We start from the raw sequence: 21,430 nt of genomic DNA, 5'->3' as shown, positions 1-21,430 counted from the left end.
ATTTAAGCACGACACAAAAACAGACCTAGAGACATGTTGCTGGCTCTCTGTGTGACTGTGCCAGAGCTCCATCTTGGAGTCATAAAGCAGAGTGTGGGAGTCAGGAGATGGAGAGAGGAAGAGGGGGGGGAGGGTGGCAAGTTGTGGCAAACCGAAATCCTTCCCTCCTCTCATCCATTTGATGTTTTTCCTCTCCTCTGTAATAGGCTGATGTCCTTGAGAAAAAGACCAAGAAAAAAAAGCAAGATCCATCCAGATGAGCTCGAACAGACAACTTTTAAATCTGCTCTTACTTTTTCTTGCGCACATGCAGATTGCAAGCATGGCGTTTCATCGCGGCTTGATTCCAGGCAGAGGCAGAACCCTATGAATTATAGAACAGCTTATATTCCAACATATCCAATGCAGTCAGAGGAGAAGAAACTAAACCAGATCTAACTTTAACACTGTTAAAAACAAATAAACCTCTCGTTCTGCTGGGTCACTAAGGTTTTTCAGATCAAAAACAATTAGTGTCTTTCTAAAAGCTGAATCGATTAAAAATCTGCAGCATGGCAGGCACAGAACATGGTGTTTAGACTTAGAGTAACGGAGGGCACAATCCAGTTTGTTGATAAACCAAATCCTCACTTAAATGAGAAATCCACGCAGTGCTGCTGCCAGTTCAGCTGGAGGGCTCTGGATCAGCCTGATTACTTTGGTCTGACTGCAGCAGATCAAAGTAATCCCCAAATACTAGAGAGGTACATACACAGAACAACCTTGTAGTACACTGAGACCACGTGAGTGATGTACATTTTGTCAGTATTCAGATGAGGCAATGAAGATGCATGTATGCATATGAATGTGCGTCTCTGTCTATGTGCAAATCTATGTCTACTTGCAAAAGCCATAGTGTGTGTTTGTGGCAGTTTGCTGCAGAAAGAGAGCACGCTGGGTTTTATAATCAGGATTCAGGGATCACCTTTAGCCCCCGTCATCAGTCAGACCTGTCCTAAAGCTCCCAGACAGGGAGAGAGGGAGGAGGGAGGAAATGAAAAGGACAGATGGGGACACGGAGACGCTAAGGTCCCCGTTTAACACAAGTGATGCAGCCTGGAAAATGGCAGACTGAAGGAGACAGACTCGAAGGACTGGGACTAATAATTCCACTGAATGTACGCCTCTTTCCTACAAAGCAAGCAAAATATTCTGCACTCTTGAGAAATCTACTAATATCAAACAAAAATCTAAATATGAGGTTACCCTGCTTACTGTACCTCCTGTGGGTACATAGTTTTTGAAGTGAAGATTTGCCTATTAAAAAAGCACAAAAAAAGGATTGTTTTTCTTGCCTGTTTTTTTCAAGATTAGTTTACATATCTTTTTCATATAAATATGAGTGTGGCAGCCATTCAATTTAAGATTTGTTTGTCATGTCCAGCTAAAAATAGATGAACATATATGTAAATGAGCTGTTGCTAGTAAGTTTCCCTTCTATGTTACTACACCAGCCAACCATAACAGTGCTGAAGGAAGCGTCACGGACAAAAGACAATTAGTTTATACCTAACCAGTACTGCTAGCTGGGCACACCCACTTTACTTCAAGACACACTATAACAACTGTTATAAAGTGCTTATTTGAATCTAAACCATGATAATTTCCTAACCCTAACCAATACATTTGTGCCTAATCCTAATCAAGTAGTTTTGGCAGCTAAACCTAACCAAACTGCGACTGTTGGAGGGTTTGTCATGTAAAAGCTGTGTCCTGTAGAGCTGTGGACACAAATAAAATACTACTTGTACCCCTTTATGACCAATACAAACCTAGATCTAGTGCTAGGTTGGTGCTGGTTTGCAGCTGGTTCTAATTGCGAACCTTCTCAACGTTTTCCACAGGCTAGAAAGTCACGTAATAAAGTTACTGGATACGTCTCCGCTCTATTAACCTAATAACAACAATGGTGGCTACATTGTCTCTTTACAAATGTTGCTTCTGGCTCTGCGAGCTTACACGAAACTTTTTTGCTGCTTGTCTTGATTGCTATGGACAGAGAGTATGTTCCAATTAACACTGAACCTAAGATGTCGATGTTAGTATTTGTTGAAAGCTAACGCTAGATCGCTAACACTAGCCTGCTAACATTAGCCCATTCACATTGCAGTTAAAAAAATTAAATAAATTAAATTAATGATAGACATTTAAGTTGGTCTTGTTGGTCACGGTAATCCTGACCCTAGCCCCTGACATAAGCAATTTGTAGTTTGTGGTATTAGACCAGCAAAGAGTTGGTGCCGCTCTGGAACCAGTTCTCCTGGCAGAGTACTTCTGCGCAGTAAAAGCCTACGGTTGGCAGGTGTAGTTAGGTAGGAATCATGGGTAACCAGGTCATGATATAAGGAAAGCCTTTTTAAAAAAAATTTTTTTGGTGCTTTGAGAACTTTGAGAAGCTGAGTGCCATCTTGTTCCAATATATTTGAGAAAGGCAGATATGTCTATGGTCATTTTGTCCAACAGTCTGCAGATCACAGCAAAACACTTCAGATTGCTAAATAACACTACAGGTATTTTTTTTAAGGTAATTTCTGATTTTTTTCTTTTAAAGTGAACTGTTAAATATTCAAATACAGATGGAGTTCAATCTATACAAAAAGAGACACAAAACTCAATGACCATAAAAAATAATAACTTTATTCCTTTTAACACTAAATGTTATATATATTTGTCAGCTTTTTTTGTATGTGTGATAATACGACTGTGTGTTCACAACATGTGTGTGAGTGTGTGAACTACACACAGTGCCAGCATGTGTACACAGCAGGTCTCATTTCCTGATTCTCCGGTCAGATGCTGGTTTCTCTTTTGAGAGGCGAGCCCACAATGACATCAGCTTCCGCCAACACACCAGCCGTCACCATGGCACCACACAAAGACATTTCTGGCCCAGAGGGAGGGGGAGCATCATGCTTGACACGTTTATAGGAGAGGTCTGTGCTCCCCTCTTCTCTTACACCCTCCTCCTCCTTCTTCTTCTTTTACTCTATCGGTGTTTGTACAGCCGCCTGCTCTGTTTACCAGATCATCATAGAGTTTCTCTGACTTCCATGGCTGTAGCACCCTGGGCCTGGCCTGCTCTGTTTTAGCCTCTCAGCCTCTTTCTTCTCTTCCGCTTACTCTTCCACTAATGGCTACTGCTATCCATCAGGTCCATTTGAAATTTTTCTTTCTCAGCCTTCTATTTTAGACTTTCTTCCTCCCTCCCCCTCTTTCAGTCTCTCTTCTTGTCGAATGGAGCCATGACTCCAAGGGCAAAATGCCTAGTGAAGAAGTGACCACCCACTGGGCTTTGTCTAACTCTTTGCCCCAACGGACATAAGGCCAGTGTGTGTGTATCTGTGTGTGTGTGTGTGTGTGTGTGTGTGTGTGTGTGAGGGTAGGAGTGAGTGAGTGAGTGAGTGATGAAGAGAGGGAGAAACAGATGGGACAGAGTGTGACAGGTAGATGAGAACCCCAATGCACAAATATGTTAGAAAGTTAGAAAATATCTGATCCCGATCTATCTGGGCCAATATACTGAAGGGGGTATGTTGTGATACTATGATATCTCTTTTAAATTGAGTAAAATATCATATTTAACACGCATTAAAGTGTTAATGCAGCACCAAGTCTGAGCCTAACCACGGACAAAATTTTGAAAAATGCTAAAAGTGGACGAGGGGCTCAGAGGGAGGCCGGGAGGAGCTGAGGAGGGAGGGAGTGGGTGGCTTCGCTGTGTAACTTTTAAAAAAACATTTTTTAATTTGATGAAATCAATAAGACTGGTCATTTCAGTATTGGCTTTGCAAGGTTAAGGGCTGATTTAAAACCACAGAGGATGTGTTGAGTCATTTTCAAACCATTAAATGCTGATTTTTATAGCTACATTTGGTAAGAAATGCAGTACAGTTATATAATTCAGTATCAGCTCAAAATCACATTTAAGTGTGCAGTACCACTTTAAAAAGCCATGTGAATTTGAATAGGCCACCTTATTGTGGTTTAGCTTCAACGGATTTAGGTTTGAAATGCAAAATACATTTTTTATTACGACCACTTCTTTTAAATGTAAATATTAAATAGAGGTTTATTACTTAATTGAAGTTTATCTTTCAGTAATATTTTTTATTTGAATATTAAGTGGAGTTGGCAATTTGGTTTTGCTACAAGCAAATGAGCTAGTAGCATTATCAGAAAATGACTCAATATCAAAAATTACACCAGAAAGATACTAGGGTAGGGAGGGATGTCCCTAAATCATTTCGTTCCAAACCTCTAGGGACGTTAATCTCGAGATTTGAATTGTTCAAATTTGCTATGATGTCAGAAAAATAAATGTTATATTTTGCTCCAAAGTGATGTTAATGCTTTTCACACAAATCTCAATCTCTGTGTCTGTTTGACAAAACACACAGATGCTTCAAAACCAACAAAGAAAAATGAGAAGTGACTCATGTGGAAATTTCCAAAACAGAAGTAATAAAGACAAGTATAAACATAGACATGGACTTCATTGACACAGGACACAATCTGAGTTTCCTGTGGATGGGCTTCTTGCCCAGGGGGACCTCTGCCATAACCCACACCTCTGGATCCCAAAAGATGACAAGAAGACTTTGTTTTTCCAACATAATGTTTGTTGTTTTAGTTGTTCCCTATCAGCAGACTGCAGCCAGAAATATAATAATATAATAATAAATGCATTGTTCACAAGGAGTGGGTGATATGATTGAGATGAATGTTGTAATATTCATATTTTTTCCATGTTCTATATAGCGTCAACATATGCCACATTTATGCAGAGTCATGTAAAATAATCAAGCTAATTTTTGACTATGACTATTTTCTTTTTATTAGACAAAACTATTTGAACGTTTAAAGCAAATTCTATGAAAATTAATTTTGCAGTTAAGTTTTTGATTACCATTTGCTTTGATTCATTAATTTGTGCAGCAGAAATGTATAAAATATTAACATGATGTGACTATCACAATATAATCATGCTGAAAATTCAACAAAAGTAACACTGAGTTGTCGTCTAGCCTCTCTATATAATGTACTAGGAATATTATGCCAGTTGATTATGACACCGCATCTTTTATGCATGTATTATACGTATTTTCAGTATATGTGTTTGGTTATGAGATTTGTATAAATGATGGAAATCTATTGGGCAAACTGTACTTAAATCCTGCCCCAGGTGCACTGGGGCAGGATACTAACTCTCCTTTCCCTTCAAGCTTAATATAAAGACTCATCCATGAAGATCTTTCACTATTTCCTCCAGGCCCTTTAGGTATCACACATTCAAGCAGCAGCTCTTTTGTATGTGCAGACAGTATCTGCCTGTACAGTTTTGCCTCAATCTAAAAATAAGCACTTTCACCTGAGTTTAACTGCTCAACCTTAGCTCTGTTTGTCTCTCTGCTGCCTGGCAGGATGTTGTGTCACACTGAAGTCGTTCCTTCTGGTGGCCAACATAGGAACAACAACCTCAACCCAGATTCCAGATGATGTCATATCTTATGCTGTTGCTTTATTGCATCTAAATGTTCAGTCACTTACTCAAATTGTGGCATTCAGATAACAAATCACACTGCTTTTGTTTATGTTCAAATATCTAAAATATCAAAGCAGACGAGAAGGAGTATTTCAGTAATGCTGCTTCTACAGAAGGAAAGAATATTGAGCAAAACAGCAATAAAACGGCACACAATTAACACTCTCCTACAAGTCAGACAAAGTAAAGTCTCACAAATCAGACCTTGCCTTCTGACAGTTTTTACAATATCTTGCCTTGATAGAAATGAATATAATACAGCTGTAGCTAAAAGGTACATGTATTTTAAACAATAAAAAAAACAAGCCATCAACTCATTGTCCCTTCTGTAGCCACACAGTCATTCAGTCAGTACAGAAATGGCTGCTTTCTGCTTCTTCTCACCTCACCTCACATATTCAAATCACCCACAGTCAGGCGAGGTCACCAGAACTGTGCCTTGTTGTTCACTCCCCTCCCACTGTGACACCTCTTTTCCACCACAACAGCATCCCTCAGGGTCCAAAGTGAGGTGACACACTTTAAGCCAGTTTGAAAGCCCCCAGGAAGGTGGAGTCTCCATACACAGACACGTTGGCTGTAGAACGAGGGATCAGCAGCTCCAACTGGTCCCCGACCTCCAGCTTTACAATACCTGCGGGATGCAAATGTACACTTTAGACTGACAGTTTTCTTTATTTTCCCTGCCGCAAACAGCCATCACCCAGCTACTGACACACACATGCAGCCAATCCAACGACACACACACATGCTTGAATAAAAACACTGAATGACCTTCCATAACAGCTGTTGTAAAATAGGGTGAGCATAGCTTGACATAAACAATAACTCAGACTCACCTCCTGTGTAGCAGGTGTTGTAAGGGTTGACAGGGTTCATAGTCTGGATGCAGCGGAACAAGACCACATACTGAGGCTCGTCTCCCACCACATTCCTCTTCCGCCGGATCACCACATGGCCCATTGCAAAGGTTTTGTCCATGTAGTAGACCTGGGCACCACAGAAATACTCGGTTACAGACTTGTGCTTTAACCATAGAATGCATGGTTTAACATGTATGCAGTCAGGTGGGTGGTATATAATTTGCTGTTTTATTTATCATGCATGCATCATTTGCATTTTCTCCTCTTTATTTGACCTTTCTTCAAGGTCTGTTAACCAGCTGCATGCTTACATCAAGCCCATCCTTTTTCAGTGCAATGCATGTAGACATGTCCCCCCTCCTGAGTAAAGCAGACTAACAGCGCCTCCTTGTGGAGAAATCATGAAATTACAACATCCAGACCTACCTGACTGTACACAAAGTAGGCTCCCTCCTCTCTGACTACCATGCAGTCTCCGTCTATCTCCAGGGCAGTGCCTCGACTCAGCCCGGGCTGCCAGGGGATACCTGTGTGCGGATCCGAGTCATGTTCTAATCCAACAAAAAATAATGTATCAGACAACATGGTTTACCTATATGTTTATATACAATAAGTGTGAAATATATTTTAAATTTGTAATTACAGTAAAAACGGTTCATTTAAAGTGATACTTAAACTATTTGTTTATCAGTTACTAACTCTGTCAGTAAGCCACTAAGTAAATTTACTCAAGTACTGTACTTAAGTACAATTTTGAGTACATTTGTACATTTTACTCCACTACACTACAGCTGAGAGCTTTAGTTGCTTTTCAGTAATTAACAGATGAAAAACATGATCAATTTAAAATGACTGAACATTTTTATAAATTAAACCGCATAACAGTATATTAAGTAGTTACAATGAACTCTACCTTGACAGCAGTACTAACTTTTACTTTTGGTACATTATGATGCTGATACTTTTGTACTTTTACTTAAATAAGTTCTAAATGCAGGACTTTTAATGTAGTGGAGTCATTTCATCGTTTGATATTAGTACTTTTACTTCAATAAGGGATCTGAATACTTTTCTACCACTTCTCCACAGAGAACGGAGAATCAGACAATGAAGAAAAGTCTTGATGAATTGAATTAAATGGCGGCTGTGGTTAACAACAGCAAAACTACATCAAAACATTTGTTAACAAACGTTCACGTTTACAACTTGTGCAATATGATATATAAGTGTGTGCTTAATAATTCCCAAATGTATGCATTTTTTGCTAAAAAGATAATTATTTAAATGTTTCTTCATTCCTGTCTCATGCTTGGATGAGCAGTGTGTCTGCAAAATCCTTTTCTGTTTTTGGATTGTTCAGAATTTACGTTTTTTCCTGAATTTAAGATTGCACTGCGTTCATAATTGATAACTTTTTTTTTTCATCATTTTGGGTGGTATTCATTCAACATATCAACCAAAGTCCAAAACTAATAAAAAAATCGTAAAATATAAATAAAAACTACATCTATCTCAAAAACAAACTATCATATTCACAGTCAGGCATACTGTACCTTTGCCAAAGGTTTTCCTGCTATTGTCTGGCATCAACTGCAGGCAGGGCTGAGAAACTGACAAAACACGAGAGAATTTGAAACATGTTAAAACCGGTCAGCAGTTTTCTAACAATCTGCACAATGCTTATTCAAGGGCTGTCTACTCCTTCCCTTTTTACATTTGAGAGATTCAAGATTCCATTGACAAATTCAACACTGTCACTGTTAGTGATCTCCACACCGCAAGGATTGTTAAATAAATTGAGCTGGTGGTTACCACATTCACAAAATGAGAACTAATGGATGGAATGATCAGACTTCTTATGTTACAATGTTTTTCTTCTTACCCTTTTCTGAATTACAGATCTAAGGTAAGCTCTCTGAGGCATTTGGTGGTTTTGAGCTATATAAATATTCTTCAAACAAAATGGCATATAAAATACAACAATAAGGAACATATTGAAGACCTTAAATACTAGAAATGTAATAAGTCACACTCTGTATATATCACTCAGTCTCATTGCAGATGAACATGTGGAATTGTAAAAGTAAAAAACTAAAAGAACAAATATCGGCATCTCCTACATTAAAATAAATAAACAGTTTGATTCAGATGCAGGAGTACCTGGCGGCTGTGTTGCAGAGACTGCTCTTCTATCCCGTGGCAGTTTAGACTCAGGTTGGTGCAGGGACTCTTGGCTGATATGATCAGTCTGAAGAGACAAAACAAATAATTATATAGAGGTAAAATGATTCATGCTGTGCAGATTAAGACGTCCTCTCACCTCTCCTGCACTCTTGTCCTCTCGTCCCCCTTCTCTCCTGCGATAAACCTCTGATTTGAGTCCCTCTACCTCAGCTCTGAGAGCCACCAGCTGGTACAGGGACAAAGCTGACAGAGAGGAGGAGGTGACAGCAGCGAGCGTTAGCAGGAAAACAGGCCAGGACAGCCTTCCTTCACTTGTCCTTTGTCCAGTCTCAGACTTTACACCTGCTGAAGCTTCCATCACAGGACCCATATAATCTCTGGAAAGCTCACAAGGCAGCATGACCGGTCTCAATGCTGAACAAAGTCGTCTCTCTTCTGACAGACTTCTGTCATCAATGTTGTCTGTAGAGCCTCTAGCTTAACCTTAATGCCTGTTTTAAAGCTCCACTGACTTCCTTAACTCTCGCTTTGTCCTGCAGTTCAGACTGAGGGACTACGCAGAATGAATACTGTACAAAAAAGGGCAACAGCTTCCCCTCTACTGTTCCGCTCGGCTAACCACACTCACTGCTTCCGGCCTGACCAGCGGCCTTGACAAATCTCTCATTTCTCCCACATTCTTACAAATAATCCTTGTGATGGTAAAGAGTGGAAACAGGAACGACAGGCTGGGAGCATGAGTGACAGTCCAGTAGGGAAATTGGGGTGAGAGACAGAAGAAAAAACAGACATTAATAATGATGCCGTTACATAAAAATTTGACAGCTAGAGGAGCCAACACGTACTGAAAGAAGGAAGTACAAAAATAACTTCAACATTGTACGGCAACATAACATGGCAAAACAAATAGTGCGATTCCCAGAATAAAAAAAGTGAAGTGATGCCAGATTTCATAAATGAATAAAAAAAATAAAAATCTAACTAGACAGGGAATTTTAATGTATCAATTTATTGCATGTTACAGTACAGAAAATAGAAAGTGAAAATGTGTGCTTACAAAAGAAGTTGTCAACATTGTTTTGAGATAGAAAAAAAAACAAGTAAAATGGAAAATCCCTCAAACTGACTGCTTCATACTGAAGATAAAGATGAATCCTTTACATGTCTGACTGTTCAGATGTCCCATCAATGTTTCAACAATGCCGGGTCACTGTAAGTCATGGTAGAGTTACACAACTAATGTCAGCACTGTGCAGGTCAGGACAAATTTCAACACTTTCAACAGCATTCTTTCCACTCTATTAACAATCAAGTGAACATGTGAAAATATGTTCCATAGTGCATTTGCAGTATACCTGGCAAAAGAGAAAAAAAGAATAGACATTCAGTTTGATTCCATTTCTTTTCATCAACAGGTTGTACAGTAACAATACATTTGGCTAAGATAAAACCCCAATATTCTAGTTATTATTCATTGTTGCTTTAGGCCAGCCACAAAAACAATAAATCAAGTGAATGGTGACAAGTTCCTACATCTTCTGTTGAATGAAGAGATGGTGCAATGCAAACTAACAGTAGAAGTGTGTAAAACAAAGCGAGTTGAACTAAACGAGTAGATATTCACATGGTTGAATTCAGATTCCATAATGTGCTCAGCAAACATATCATTTGGATGAATTAACCTCAGCTTATGGATTTGATATAATACAAAAAGGTCTGAAACTGTTTTGTGCCATCGGTGGCAAAAAGTCACACAAAAAAGGAAGAAAAGACCATCTATACATTATTTCTTAAAGCACACTTGTTAATTTAAGACCACAATTTACATTCATAGTAGCCTTTAGACCATTTTTCAAGTTCACATTGACACAAACAGATTCTGGTCTTTCGAAGTTTGTCCAATTTAGTTTAGCATACTGTTTGCAAACAGTATTGAATATGGCTAAGGAGATCTGTATTCAAATGGCTTAAGTACCACTGCAGTGCAGCATGCTGCATTTGGAAAGCAAGAGCAGATAACAGTGTTTTAATCATCAGGCTCAGCTCCACCCCCTGGAAGACATGCAGGAAAGGTTAATTAGCTCATTAAAAGCCCTCCAAGTGAGTAAAGCCATTTAGCCACATAAGCAAAGGATGAGACAAGAAACTAGGATCCTCCAATTAACAATTATGATGCTAATAATAGCACACAAATAATCACATTGATTGAAAATGCTCACTTTATTCTTAAAGGATAGGTACGTTTTTTTTTTTATAAGACTATCTTATACAATACTCACATGTCCATATATGAATATTTACCCCTGATAAAACACCATAGGTCATTTGTACAAGCAGCTTACTACAACCCATATTTGTGTTAGGTGGCAACCTCTGGTGCCTGCAGTAGGCTTTATGTAACAAACGCAACTATGTCATCTGGGTAACTTAGCCATATACTTAACATACTGAAGTGTGACTGTTATATGATCTTGGGACCCCAGGTAGGGGTAGGGTGTTCATTTAGGATGCTCTTCTGGGTTGTATTTGAGGGTAGAAACCATCAACCTATGTGGTTGTGTGGGTTGGAGGACTTTTAGCCATATATATGTATGCATGATGACAGAGTTACATTTTGCTCTCTTCCTAGTGGGATTCCTAGAAGTGAAGGAGCTGGGAAAATCCAGTCCTCTTGAATGGCTTAAGTCGGAGAAAGTGAGTTTCAAACTGATTCCTTGTTGATCAGGATGGAGGAAGAGTAACACAAAGAGGAAATGTTCTACTGAATGGACTTTACCTTGGAAAATACCACACAATTTATCTTACTCATACTGCTGAAGCCTCAAACCAGCATCTGCTCAACTTTGGAATACTTTTTTGCATAAAATGAGGACTGTGTATTTTGTTCCTCAGCTGTACTTGGATTAACATTTGAAAATTATCTTTTCAGGAGTATGGACTGGATAATTTCAGCAACCCATAGCTTTTCAATGTACATATGGGCATGTGCTTAGGTTTTATACTAAGTTTGGTGTCCATTCTTTAATAACAAGCCACACACAGAGCAAATGCTCCTTACCAAACTACATGAGCCGAAGTCGCTAAATAGCAACTTGAGCCCATTTAAGAGTAAAGACTATCCTGGGTGGTATATGTGTTTTAACAGGACACCGTAACAGAGAGAATAACTTGTGCCTTGTCCAAATCACACTGAAACAGAAGTAGTTTGACAGGAAATAAGATCTCAAGAAGTTATTTTTGATAGGCAGAAGTAACGAAACATGTCAACATTATCTTACTGACCACTCCATCTCAGCACACAATACTTCTTATGGCTGAATATAATTATTCAACAGCACAACTCTTTATGCGATTGTGCCAGACACAATTTTCAAGGGTATATATAAATATTAATCACTACAATGTCAAGTCATGCCGAGCTGCTGTAAGGACTGTAAATTTAAATGTTCCTCACCAAAAGGGGAGAAAAAAAACATCCTTATGCTCCTCAAAGTATTGCTCAGAAGATGGTAGCCTACGTAACTCAACACTTGGGTAAATCTGAACAAAAAAAAGTGCAATGTAATGTATTAACAAAGATATATACAGTATAGGCCTACATATTATCAGTGTCTCATTTTGTATATCAGAAGAAATGTAATTTAAATTCCAGTAGTTTTCACTGTAATATTGTAGGTCATTATAGTATGAGCATTTGTTTCAGTGACTTTAATTAATTTCAGTAGAGCCATTACAGCAAATATTTTGAGACTGTGACATGTCTTGCAGTGTGGGCATGTATGCTCTGGCTTCATTCATTTAAAGGTCATAAATACATGCATTCATAGCTGCAACACAAAAGAACCCATGAGGGTATTGTTACCCTTTCTTAAAATCTTGAAATAGTCAAATTATTTTAACAAATATGTTACATTTACAGAAAGGTAGAAAGAGTGAAATGAAATAGAAACCCAGACAAAAGCATAAAAAATGTACATTCTTTCCGAAAATCCATTATTCTGTGACAGCCTTCACTTCCTCCAGCCCATGGCCTGTAGTCAACAGTCAGTCCCTGGCTGTTTATTTCAGATAATAGTGACACTGGATGAGGGCTGAGCACTCTCCTCATGAGCATGGCTCTTCATCAGGTCTTTAATGAACTGCTCCAAAGCAGCAAAGTAGCCCTGACACTGCCATGTGTCATTGTGCGTGCCCTCTGGAAAGATAGCCAGGCGTTTAGTCCGCGCAGGAGACAGCTCATACAGTTGTTTCATCATGACTGGGGGGATGAGCTGGTCCGACAGACCTGAGACAAACAGTGAGGGCATGCGGCACAGCGCCACCTGTCGATAGGACAGGAACTGATTTCTGTAGCACCACAAAGGCAGCAGGCGCATGGGCAAGAAGGAGAAGAGTGTCGCTGCCATGTGGGGGATGCTGAGGAAGGTGTTTTCAACAATAATGGCTGCTACACGGTGAGGGTTGACTGATGCCAAGCGCACAGCCACAGCACCCCCGAGTGAGCGGCCAAACAGTACCACCTTTGTCTTGTCCAGATCAGGACGGGTCATGACATAGTCCAGTGTGGCCTCAGCATCTAGGTACAGCCCATCCTCACTGGGCTCACCCTCACTCTTTCCATAGCCACGGTAGTCCACCAGCACCACATTGGCTTTCAGATTGACCAGCATAAGCAGGGCGTTTGGCACCCTGTGACCAATATTACCCGCATTACCATGGAAATAAAGGATGGTAGGTGGAGACGAGGAAGTGGGGCTGCTTTGATTGCTAGGAGCAACTCCAGGAGGTGAGTCGCCTCCTGTGTAGCGGAGCAGGATGAGGTTAAGCTTCACACCGTCCTTGGTGCGAATGTACACATTCTCATGAGGGATTCCTGTTGGCATGGGAACATAAAGGCGGGAGGAGGAGGGCTGGTCAGGGAAGTAGAGGAGGACATCCTGAAATTTGTAGAGGATGCCCGCCACAGACGCTAGGATAAGAGCTAGGAGAAAGAATCCTCCATACAGGTGGAAGGTGAGGATGAGGGCCAAAAGGGAGACTCGACAAGCCCCCCAGGACCAGGAGGCCAGAGTCAGGGTACAGCGCTCCATTGCCCCCCACAGCCTCCAGGGCTTCTCCATGGCTACACAAGAGCTGAGTCACACGACACACACTCTGCAGATATAGAAAGAGAAAGAAAAAGAGTACAGGGGAGAGAAGAGAAACTCGTTGATAAATGTGCATGTTCAAGGAAAATCTTTAGAAAAGCATCTTCAGTTGAGTTGCAGTGAATCTATGGTCTGAAGAAATAGTCTAAAACAAATACAAATGATTTATTTTAAAAATACATTAGATAGAGAACCTCCGGCCAGCATCACTACATAATAATGCACACAGCTAATTTTCTGAATAATTTAAAGTAAAGACAAATACATTTATGCCAGAAATGTCTGAATATCAAAACCACCACCCATTCATTTTATCCAATCAGTCGACGCGCTCCATTAGGTTTATAGAATGCATAAGATTTTATACAAAAGCCTATCTACAGTGTCAAGCAAGGAAGCCGCAGCAACAGTCTGTACTATTTCTGTAGGTTATATAAATGCTATTTAAAGCACCACTAGCAAATTTAATTAAATGACAGATAGTAATAGGTGTGTATGGAACGATAATGCTGAAAAATACTGACTTTTATTTTAGCTTATTACTTAAAGACCTCTGAAAATGTTATGCATATAAAACCAAAGAATAATAGTAAGATAACTAAAGTTAAGGTTAGTGTGAGGGTAACTTCAGTAGCTCTTAATGGGACTCGTTTTGAAAATGAAAGCATTAAATGAGGAACTATGTCAATAGATTTTATACTGAGGTAAAATATGAGACTCAAGGTACATTTAAAGCAGAGGGCCTTACGTGACGGATATAAACAAATACTGGAAGGTCTGACCTCTAGCAGCCTTGGATTTATTAATACCCTGTTGACCAAAAAGCACCCTTTGTTTTACTGATTCTGTCACTCCAACCATTCAGCTCCTATAGCAGCACTATAAATTCCAATTTCCATCCTGTGTTCAAGGCAAAAAGCCCCACACAAAAAGTATGTGCCAAATGTCAGTCAGTCACTCTGATACCAGCAAACGGATGTGGTGGTCATGCCTGGTGCTGGAGAGCCCCAGCATAGTGTAGCATTTTTTATTCGCTATCTCTTTCTGCTGTACCATTATCCATTTAGATGTATAAGGAGTGTTCAGGCAATTCCAGGGCTAAGGGACGCAAAGTCTTGATTAACTGAATGCCCCAACTTTCAGTTACCTACTCAGGTGAGGACAGAGAAGAAACAGATCATAACACTGTTAAAATAATCGCTTAAGTCATTTTTTGTCAACATTTTTTTTTTTTTGCCGAAATCATCTCCTCATGACGCCGGCCATCTATGGTAAAAATCGCCTACATCCTGAGTTGATCAGATCATGTGATTTTACCCCTTTAAGATCATCACTTCTTTGACAATTTGCCACATTCACCCCTTGTTTAGATATCAGTTTAGTTTATCAATGTTTTATTGTTGACACCAATATTGGTAACACTTTACTCTAAGGTGTCTACATAAGAGTGACATGAGCATGTCATAAACATGACATGGGATGTGTCATGAACATTAATGACACTTTGAAGTAACATTAATGCTCATGATACTTGTCATGTCATGTTTCTGACAGGCTTGTGTGACTCTTATGTAGATACCTTCAAAATAAAGTGTTACCATATCTTGCTTAAGTCACAAAGGCATGTTAAAAAAAATTGTCTAAGTCATTTATTTCTCTTAAGTTACATAATTTACACACAGTGTTATTACTATGCCAATAGCCATCCTTTGTTACATCCTTTTTGAGTGAAATGATCAATAAATGTAATATGTTACACTATTGGTGAAGTTTTTGAGCTTCCTGCAAAACTTGAAAAAATTAGTTGGGCGATTATTTTAACAGGGTGACGATTTACCTACTCAGGTGAGGACAGAGAAGAAACAGATGTAGGTTAACTAACAGGTATGTAATGATGAGGCTCTCCAAGACCAGACATTAGCACCACGGAAGGAAAACACCCTAAATTACCATTAATATTGTTGGGTACAAACTGAAGATACATTTATAATTATAGCAAGACTGAAAAACGTCTTGACCCCACCCACAAGGAAGAGATGCTGCTGCCTGTCTGTTGAAAAGCACCTAACAGTTAGCGTTAGCTGTGACTGACGTTAAAGAGAGCTTTGACAGTTAGCGCTAGCAAGCTAACGTTAACTAGGTTACCGTCAGCTATCACGAAGCAATCTTTCCCCGGGCTGTCAACCCGGGATGTTTCTGAGACGACGACATACCAAGCTTTTTAGTGACTGACTATTAAATCAAACTATCAAAATGTATGTTAGCTGCCTTAGCTGCGAGTTAGCTTCGCAGCAAGAATGCTAACTATAGAGCTATCATTCGCTACAATCGCTGCTAGTGCTATCAGCCTTTTAAGTTAGCCACCTATACCTCCCATGGTTAGCAAGGTAGCCACATACTCACCCTTCTCTCATTTTTAGCTTCTCAGCTGCATAAATATTTCACGAAACAGTAACACACGGACAGCACAGTCACTGTCATGCAGCTCTGGAGGAGTAAAGTGAATTGCCGTCAAAGTTAAGTGGGAGAGCGGATGGTGACTGACTGTCAGCTAGAACCGGCGCGGCTAGCTGCACAGCTGGTTAGCATTACTAGTGTAGCCTGCATGAGTTCTTCTTCTTCTTGTCCTTTGAAGTTTTCACAGCAGCTGGCATTATCAATGTTGCATTACTGCCATCTTCTGGGGGTAGATAACTCCTACAGGGTCCGGTTTGACAGGGATATCCGTTTTGCTTTTGATGTTATGAAAACAAAACACATCAGCATCAGTATAATCTAGCAAAATTGACCCACTACATAGATAATAATAATAATAATAATAATAATAATAATAATACATTTTATTTGGAAGGTGCGTTTCTTGGCACCCAAGGACACCGTACAAAAAGATAGAAAAAGATAGGGAAAGAAGTGTCCTCAATTTTCACAAAAAAAGAAGTGAGCAACCACTTTCAAAGCATCCAATATTTATTTAACAACACCTATTCGCAGCACAACTGTATTGAATTGATAGAGCCATCACAGAGGAAGACAAGACACAAACAAATATCAAGAATCTAGAATCAAGTAGCCTTTTGGTCCTCAGCTCATTTTAAACAGAAATCTCCCTGAAATCACCTCAAAATTAATTTTTGAGCAACAGTTCTGATGGAGAGTTTAACATATAAGCGAGAGATAACCAGATATTTTGCTTGTGCCCACACTGCCCTGGGCCCTTTAGAGGTTGTGGGCCCCTGGGCAATTGCCCAGTTGCCCATATGGTTAATCCGGCCTTGGTCTTGAATCCTGACTGTCAATGGTGCAGTTCAGATTGCTGTGACTTATTCTTAATGTAGTCATTAACATTTCTATTTTATATCCCTCCCCCATTTCGCACATTACCCTTTTCTATTTTGAAATGAATGTAAATGCATTTCTCTTATCCTCTGACTCCAGTGCTGTTACTACTTTTTTGATTCTTCCATACATTGTTTTTCTTCTTAGTTTTAAAAGTCTTTTTTTGACAACTTGTTTGGATAGTTTGTCCATTCTCTCATTGCCCGAAGTGACCATATGAGCAGAAACCCAAATATATGTGACCCCTGTGCCCTTTTTTAATTACTCTTGACTTTATTGCATTGTTATGTATTGTATTTTTTTAAAGGAAATCCTGGCACCAACTGGGTGCACCTGACTTAAGACTGAGCAGAGCCCAGACTGAATCACTACTAAGACATTGCTTCGGTTTGATTTGTTCAACAGTTTCTAAATCCATCAAAATGGTTTACAACTCAAAAGTAAGAGAAGTCTGAAGTTTGTTTTCATATTTCAACTCTGTGGCTAGGAACTTCAACTGCAGAACTTGTATTATCCATTATTGGATCTCTTGATCTAAGGGTAAACACCTACACATAGTCAATATTTACATTCACTGGAAATATGAATCTAACTAACTAAATTTGGCCTTTTATGTCTTGCCTTAATTTAAAGTAATTCCATATCTACCAATATAAATTCCAGTAGCCACACAGAGCAGGATTATAGGCCATATCACAATTGGACAAAACTCATTTTCATATACTGATGAATCTCCTGTGCAGCCATTGATTGTGGTGCTTTCTTTCTTTCCCAGCAGGACTGTAGAACTTTTTGGGGCGAGGGACTATCTTCAGGATTTCTTAAATTAATCCAATAGTTGACTTAGATCTTCTTTCAGTGGAGTGTCAACAACACAGTGGCATTTCCTCTGTCTCAACTTAAAGGGTGCACACACAAGTGAAGTTCTTACTGCAACTATACATAATCTAACACAATGGTGTCAAATTATAGTTCATAGCTTTATAGTAGTTTAAACAGTGCTGCAAAGTGTTTATATACTGTGACAGAGTGAGCAGCAACTACTAATGTCTCATATCAATCATGCAATATCTACAACGTGTCATGCAAGACACAGCACGCTGGTCTGACATGAAGTTGAGCAATTCACATTGCATCTGCTATTCAATTTTTGCCCACCAGATGCTGCTCTTGGAAAGAATATAATCCAGAAAATTCCCTAAATGAAGGTAAATTCTACAGGTTAAAAGCAAAATCTCCAAATTAAAGTTAGAGGGATGCCTCATGAATAATGCAAAATGCTGTGTTGGTGCACAAATAGATTGGGGACTGCAGCTGTCATTCATGTATGATAGGAAGTTATGCTTTGTTGGTGTAGACCTACAAGCATTAGCTCTGGCCACTAAAAAGATAGATTCCCACCAAAAGGTAAAGACTGTTGAAATTAATTAATTTCCTAAATCATGATCCTAAAATAAAGTGTTGTGTAACAGAATATGTCACCCTGCTGCTTTTATCTCAACAGCAGACCCTAAAAAAACAGTTTTTTTTATGTATTGGTGGAGTCAGAATTGACACATCTTACAGTCAACAAAAGTGGGTCAAATTATAGATGTGACAGCCATAACACTCTGTTGACAGGTAAGCTGCGGAGAGAAATGTTCTTCAAGAAATGTCCCTCGATGAAGGACAACAAGGGTAAGTATGTCAACATGTACACAACATCTCAGTTCCTGTTTATCTCAGAAAATGACAATTTCTTGTACTGCAGTGAGGTCAACAAAAGGAACAAAAGCAAGATATTTAAGTATTTGAGCTGACTAATTGTGATTGTTCTCACACCGGCAATGACAACATAAAATCATCTGATGATCTATCAAACTCATCAGAAAATATAAAACATGACATGAAAAATATGGAGCAAAAGGCTTGTCAAGTAAATTCTTAAATATTGATGTTTTTCCTTTTCACAGGTTGACTATTGGTATTGCTGTATTCAACATCTTGCTCACACTCAATGTGACCTTGGAGGAGACAGACAGATTATGTGCAGACCAGCACAGCTGTTGGCCTGAGCTCTCTCCTTGAGGTTCGTTGATTTGATTTTGTGGTGTTATATTCGGGATCAAAAGCCTAGATGGATCATACTAGTGTTCAGCAAAATAAAACCTTCATAAGCAATTAGAATTAAGTCATCTAAAATAAAGTCGGCGTGTGAAAGCGTGTGGTCAATGTGTATTAATTATTGTTGCTGAGGCAGGAATGCTGACACTGGCAATAATTGGCCTTGTACAGTAACTGCAGGTGGTCTGTTGTAAAAAAAACAAACGAAATATGAAGAAGGAAAAAGCTTATAACCGAATCATAGTGCAATAGCTGCAACCTTGCCTGGTGGCACACAGACACACAGACACACACAGACACACACAGACACACACACACACACACACACACACACACACACACACACACACACACTCACACACACACACACACACACACACACACACACACACAGACAGACACGACACACACACACACAGACACACACACACACACACACACACACACACACACACACACACACAGACACAGACACACACACACACACACACACAGACACAGACACAGACACACACACACACCTGACTCTTTAAGTTACAGGGAGTGCTGCATTCTGATGGATTCAACGTATAAGAGACTGACAGCTGGCAAGTTCACTCTCTCTCACCTACGACTCAATTACCTTTGACATGCCAGTCAAAACATCTATTACACTCACACGCGCGCGCACACACTCAAACTCTCATACACACTTATGCACACACACTCACACACAACTCTCGTATCCCACGACTCAATTACTTGCAATATAGCACTCCAAACAGCTAGAGGGTCTAAGCTCAATAATACAAATTCAGAGCTGCTACAGGACGAGGAGTGACTGCGATGACCTCCCTGGGAATATCATATCATCAGGCCAAGGGACACGCTTGTCATTCACCTCACGCCATGCGCCCAATGGCCAAGCAATTGATACACATTGATTTGTCTGTCAGTCAGCATCTTTTCTGACTGGTGCTGCGACTTTATATCTCCGAGTGTAAGAGTTGCTGTCATTGCATTTTTGCCGGGTTTGTGAAAGACATGGTTGAGCTCATCTGACATCATCATGACTGATGCCTCTTTGATTTGCAAGTCACTGAATGCCATGCACGGGGTGATAGATGTGGTGTCCATGGCTACAATGTAAATGTGTTGTCACCTTGGAGACAGAGCATTGCTTTGAGTCAGAGAGGACAGCTACATAATAGCAACTCTTTATTTTAAACACATCACAGAGGAGGGGGCAGATAGAGCCAGGAGTTACATGTCACTGCAGTAACATTAAACTACCTTTTTATTCTTTCTTTGATGCAGATTTGTAATTAACAAAGTAAGAGCCACTGCTACACACTTATGACTCTTCTTGTGTCAGTCAACTAGGTTTAATGAAATAGTACTTCCAAAGTGATGACTTAATAAGCTTAGTGAAATGCCTACCTGGCATGTGGGCATGCAGCAAAGAGTGCCCTATACACTATACCTGCTGAGAATGAATTGGGTGGAAATTGCTGTATGTCTCAGGCAGTAATTAGGCTGCCTCCTGTGGCGGAGAGGCAGACATTTAATAAAGGCTACATGTCCCTCATTTCCCTTGCAAATAAACCCTGTCACACCTATTATGATATATATCACTTGAATTAACCTGCAAAAATAGGTTTGTGTGTACTAAATGTGTCTTTTTGTATGTGCTCCTGTGTGAGGGAGTGAGGATTTGGAGGCGAGGGTTAAAAAAAAGCGATGCCAAAGCCTTTCAGTGAAACAGTAAAGGAGCAACAGTAGCGCAAGTTAACAGGACATGGTTCTGTGAATGCTTTCGAATTAAATGAGGTGCTGGGTTTATGTAATGATGGACTAAACTTTGTAGGATTTGTAGCTCCCTTTGCTGATATTCCTTCCTGTGTTTAGTATACTCAATGCTATACATTACAGGTGCTGTAATGGCATTCAGAACAGAATTCATCCTGAGATTACTTCCACCTTGCTCTCACCCAAACAGCAACCTCAGAGCCAAGTGAAGCCAATGTGGAGAGCCCTTAAACCTGCATTATTTCTAAAGGCCAGCAGGGGGCGACTCCAGTGGTTGCAAAAAGAAGTCTGTATATAAGTCAAAATAAAGGAAAATGACCCTACTTCAGACTTTATTTATTACCTCAGTAAACATTGCCATGATTAATGTATGCCCTTCAATAGAGCACAATGTTCTTTTAATAAAGTATGGTCCCATATAGACTAAA

At 39.6% G+C, this 21,430-nt stretch overlaps 2 protein-coding genes across 3 annotated transcripts; both read right to left on the bottom strand.

The window, feature by feature from the left end:
- Positions 1 to 5,376: 5,376 nt before the first annotated feature.
- tnfsf13b (TNF superfamily member 13b) lies at positions 5,377 to 9,484 on the bottom strand. Its single transcript, XM_059342881.1, has 6 exons — positions 8,765 to 9,484; positions 8,605 to 8,692; positions 7,998 to 8,054; positions 6,871 to 6,995; positions 6,421 to 6,571; positions 5,377 to 6,215 (listed from the first exon to the last, which is right to left on the bottom strand). The coding sequence occupies exons 1-6, from the start codon at positions 9,026 to 9,028 to the stop codon at positions 6,103 to 6,105; spliced, it is 798 nt and encodes a 265-aa protein (XP_059198864.1). The 5' UTR covers positions 9,029 to 9,484; the 3' UTR covers positions 5,377 to 6,102.
- A 686-nt stretch (positions 9,485 to 10,170) lies between these two features.
- abhd13 (abhydrolase domain containing 13) lies at positions 10,171 to 16,392 on the bottom strand. 2 transcript variants are annotated; one of them, XM_059342880.1, is made up of 3 exons: positions 16,179 to 16,392; positions 12,925 to 13,782; positions 10,171 to 12,683 (listed from the first exon to the last, which is right to left on the bottom strand). In XM_059342880.1, the coding sequence occupies exons 2-3, from the start codon at positions 13,746 to 13,748 to the stop codon at positions 12,542 to 12,544; spliced, it is 966 nt and encodes a 321-aa protein (XP_059198863.1). In that variant the 5' UTR covers positions 13,749 to 13,782; positions 16,179 to 16,392; the 3' UTR covers positions 10,171 to 12,541. The 2 variants fall into 2 exon arrangements, with proteins under 2 accessions (XP_059198863.1, XP_059198861.1); XM_059342878.1 differs by having other exon boundaries at positions 12,540 to 13,782.
- Between the last annotated feature and the right edge of the window lie 5,038 nt (positions 16,393 to 21,430).

This window comes from Centropristis striata, chromosome 10, assembly GCF_030273125.1.
Source record: "Centropristis striata isolate RG_2023a ecotype Rhode Island chromosome 10, C.striata_1.0, whole genome shotgun sequence".
Lineage (NCBI taxonomy): Eukaryota > Metazoa > Chordata > Actinopteri > Perciformes > Serranidae > Centropristis > Centropristis striata.
This window is presented reverse-complemented; position numbering and strand designations above follow the sequence as displayed.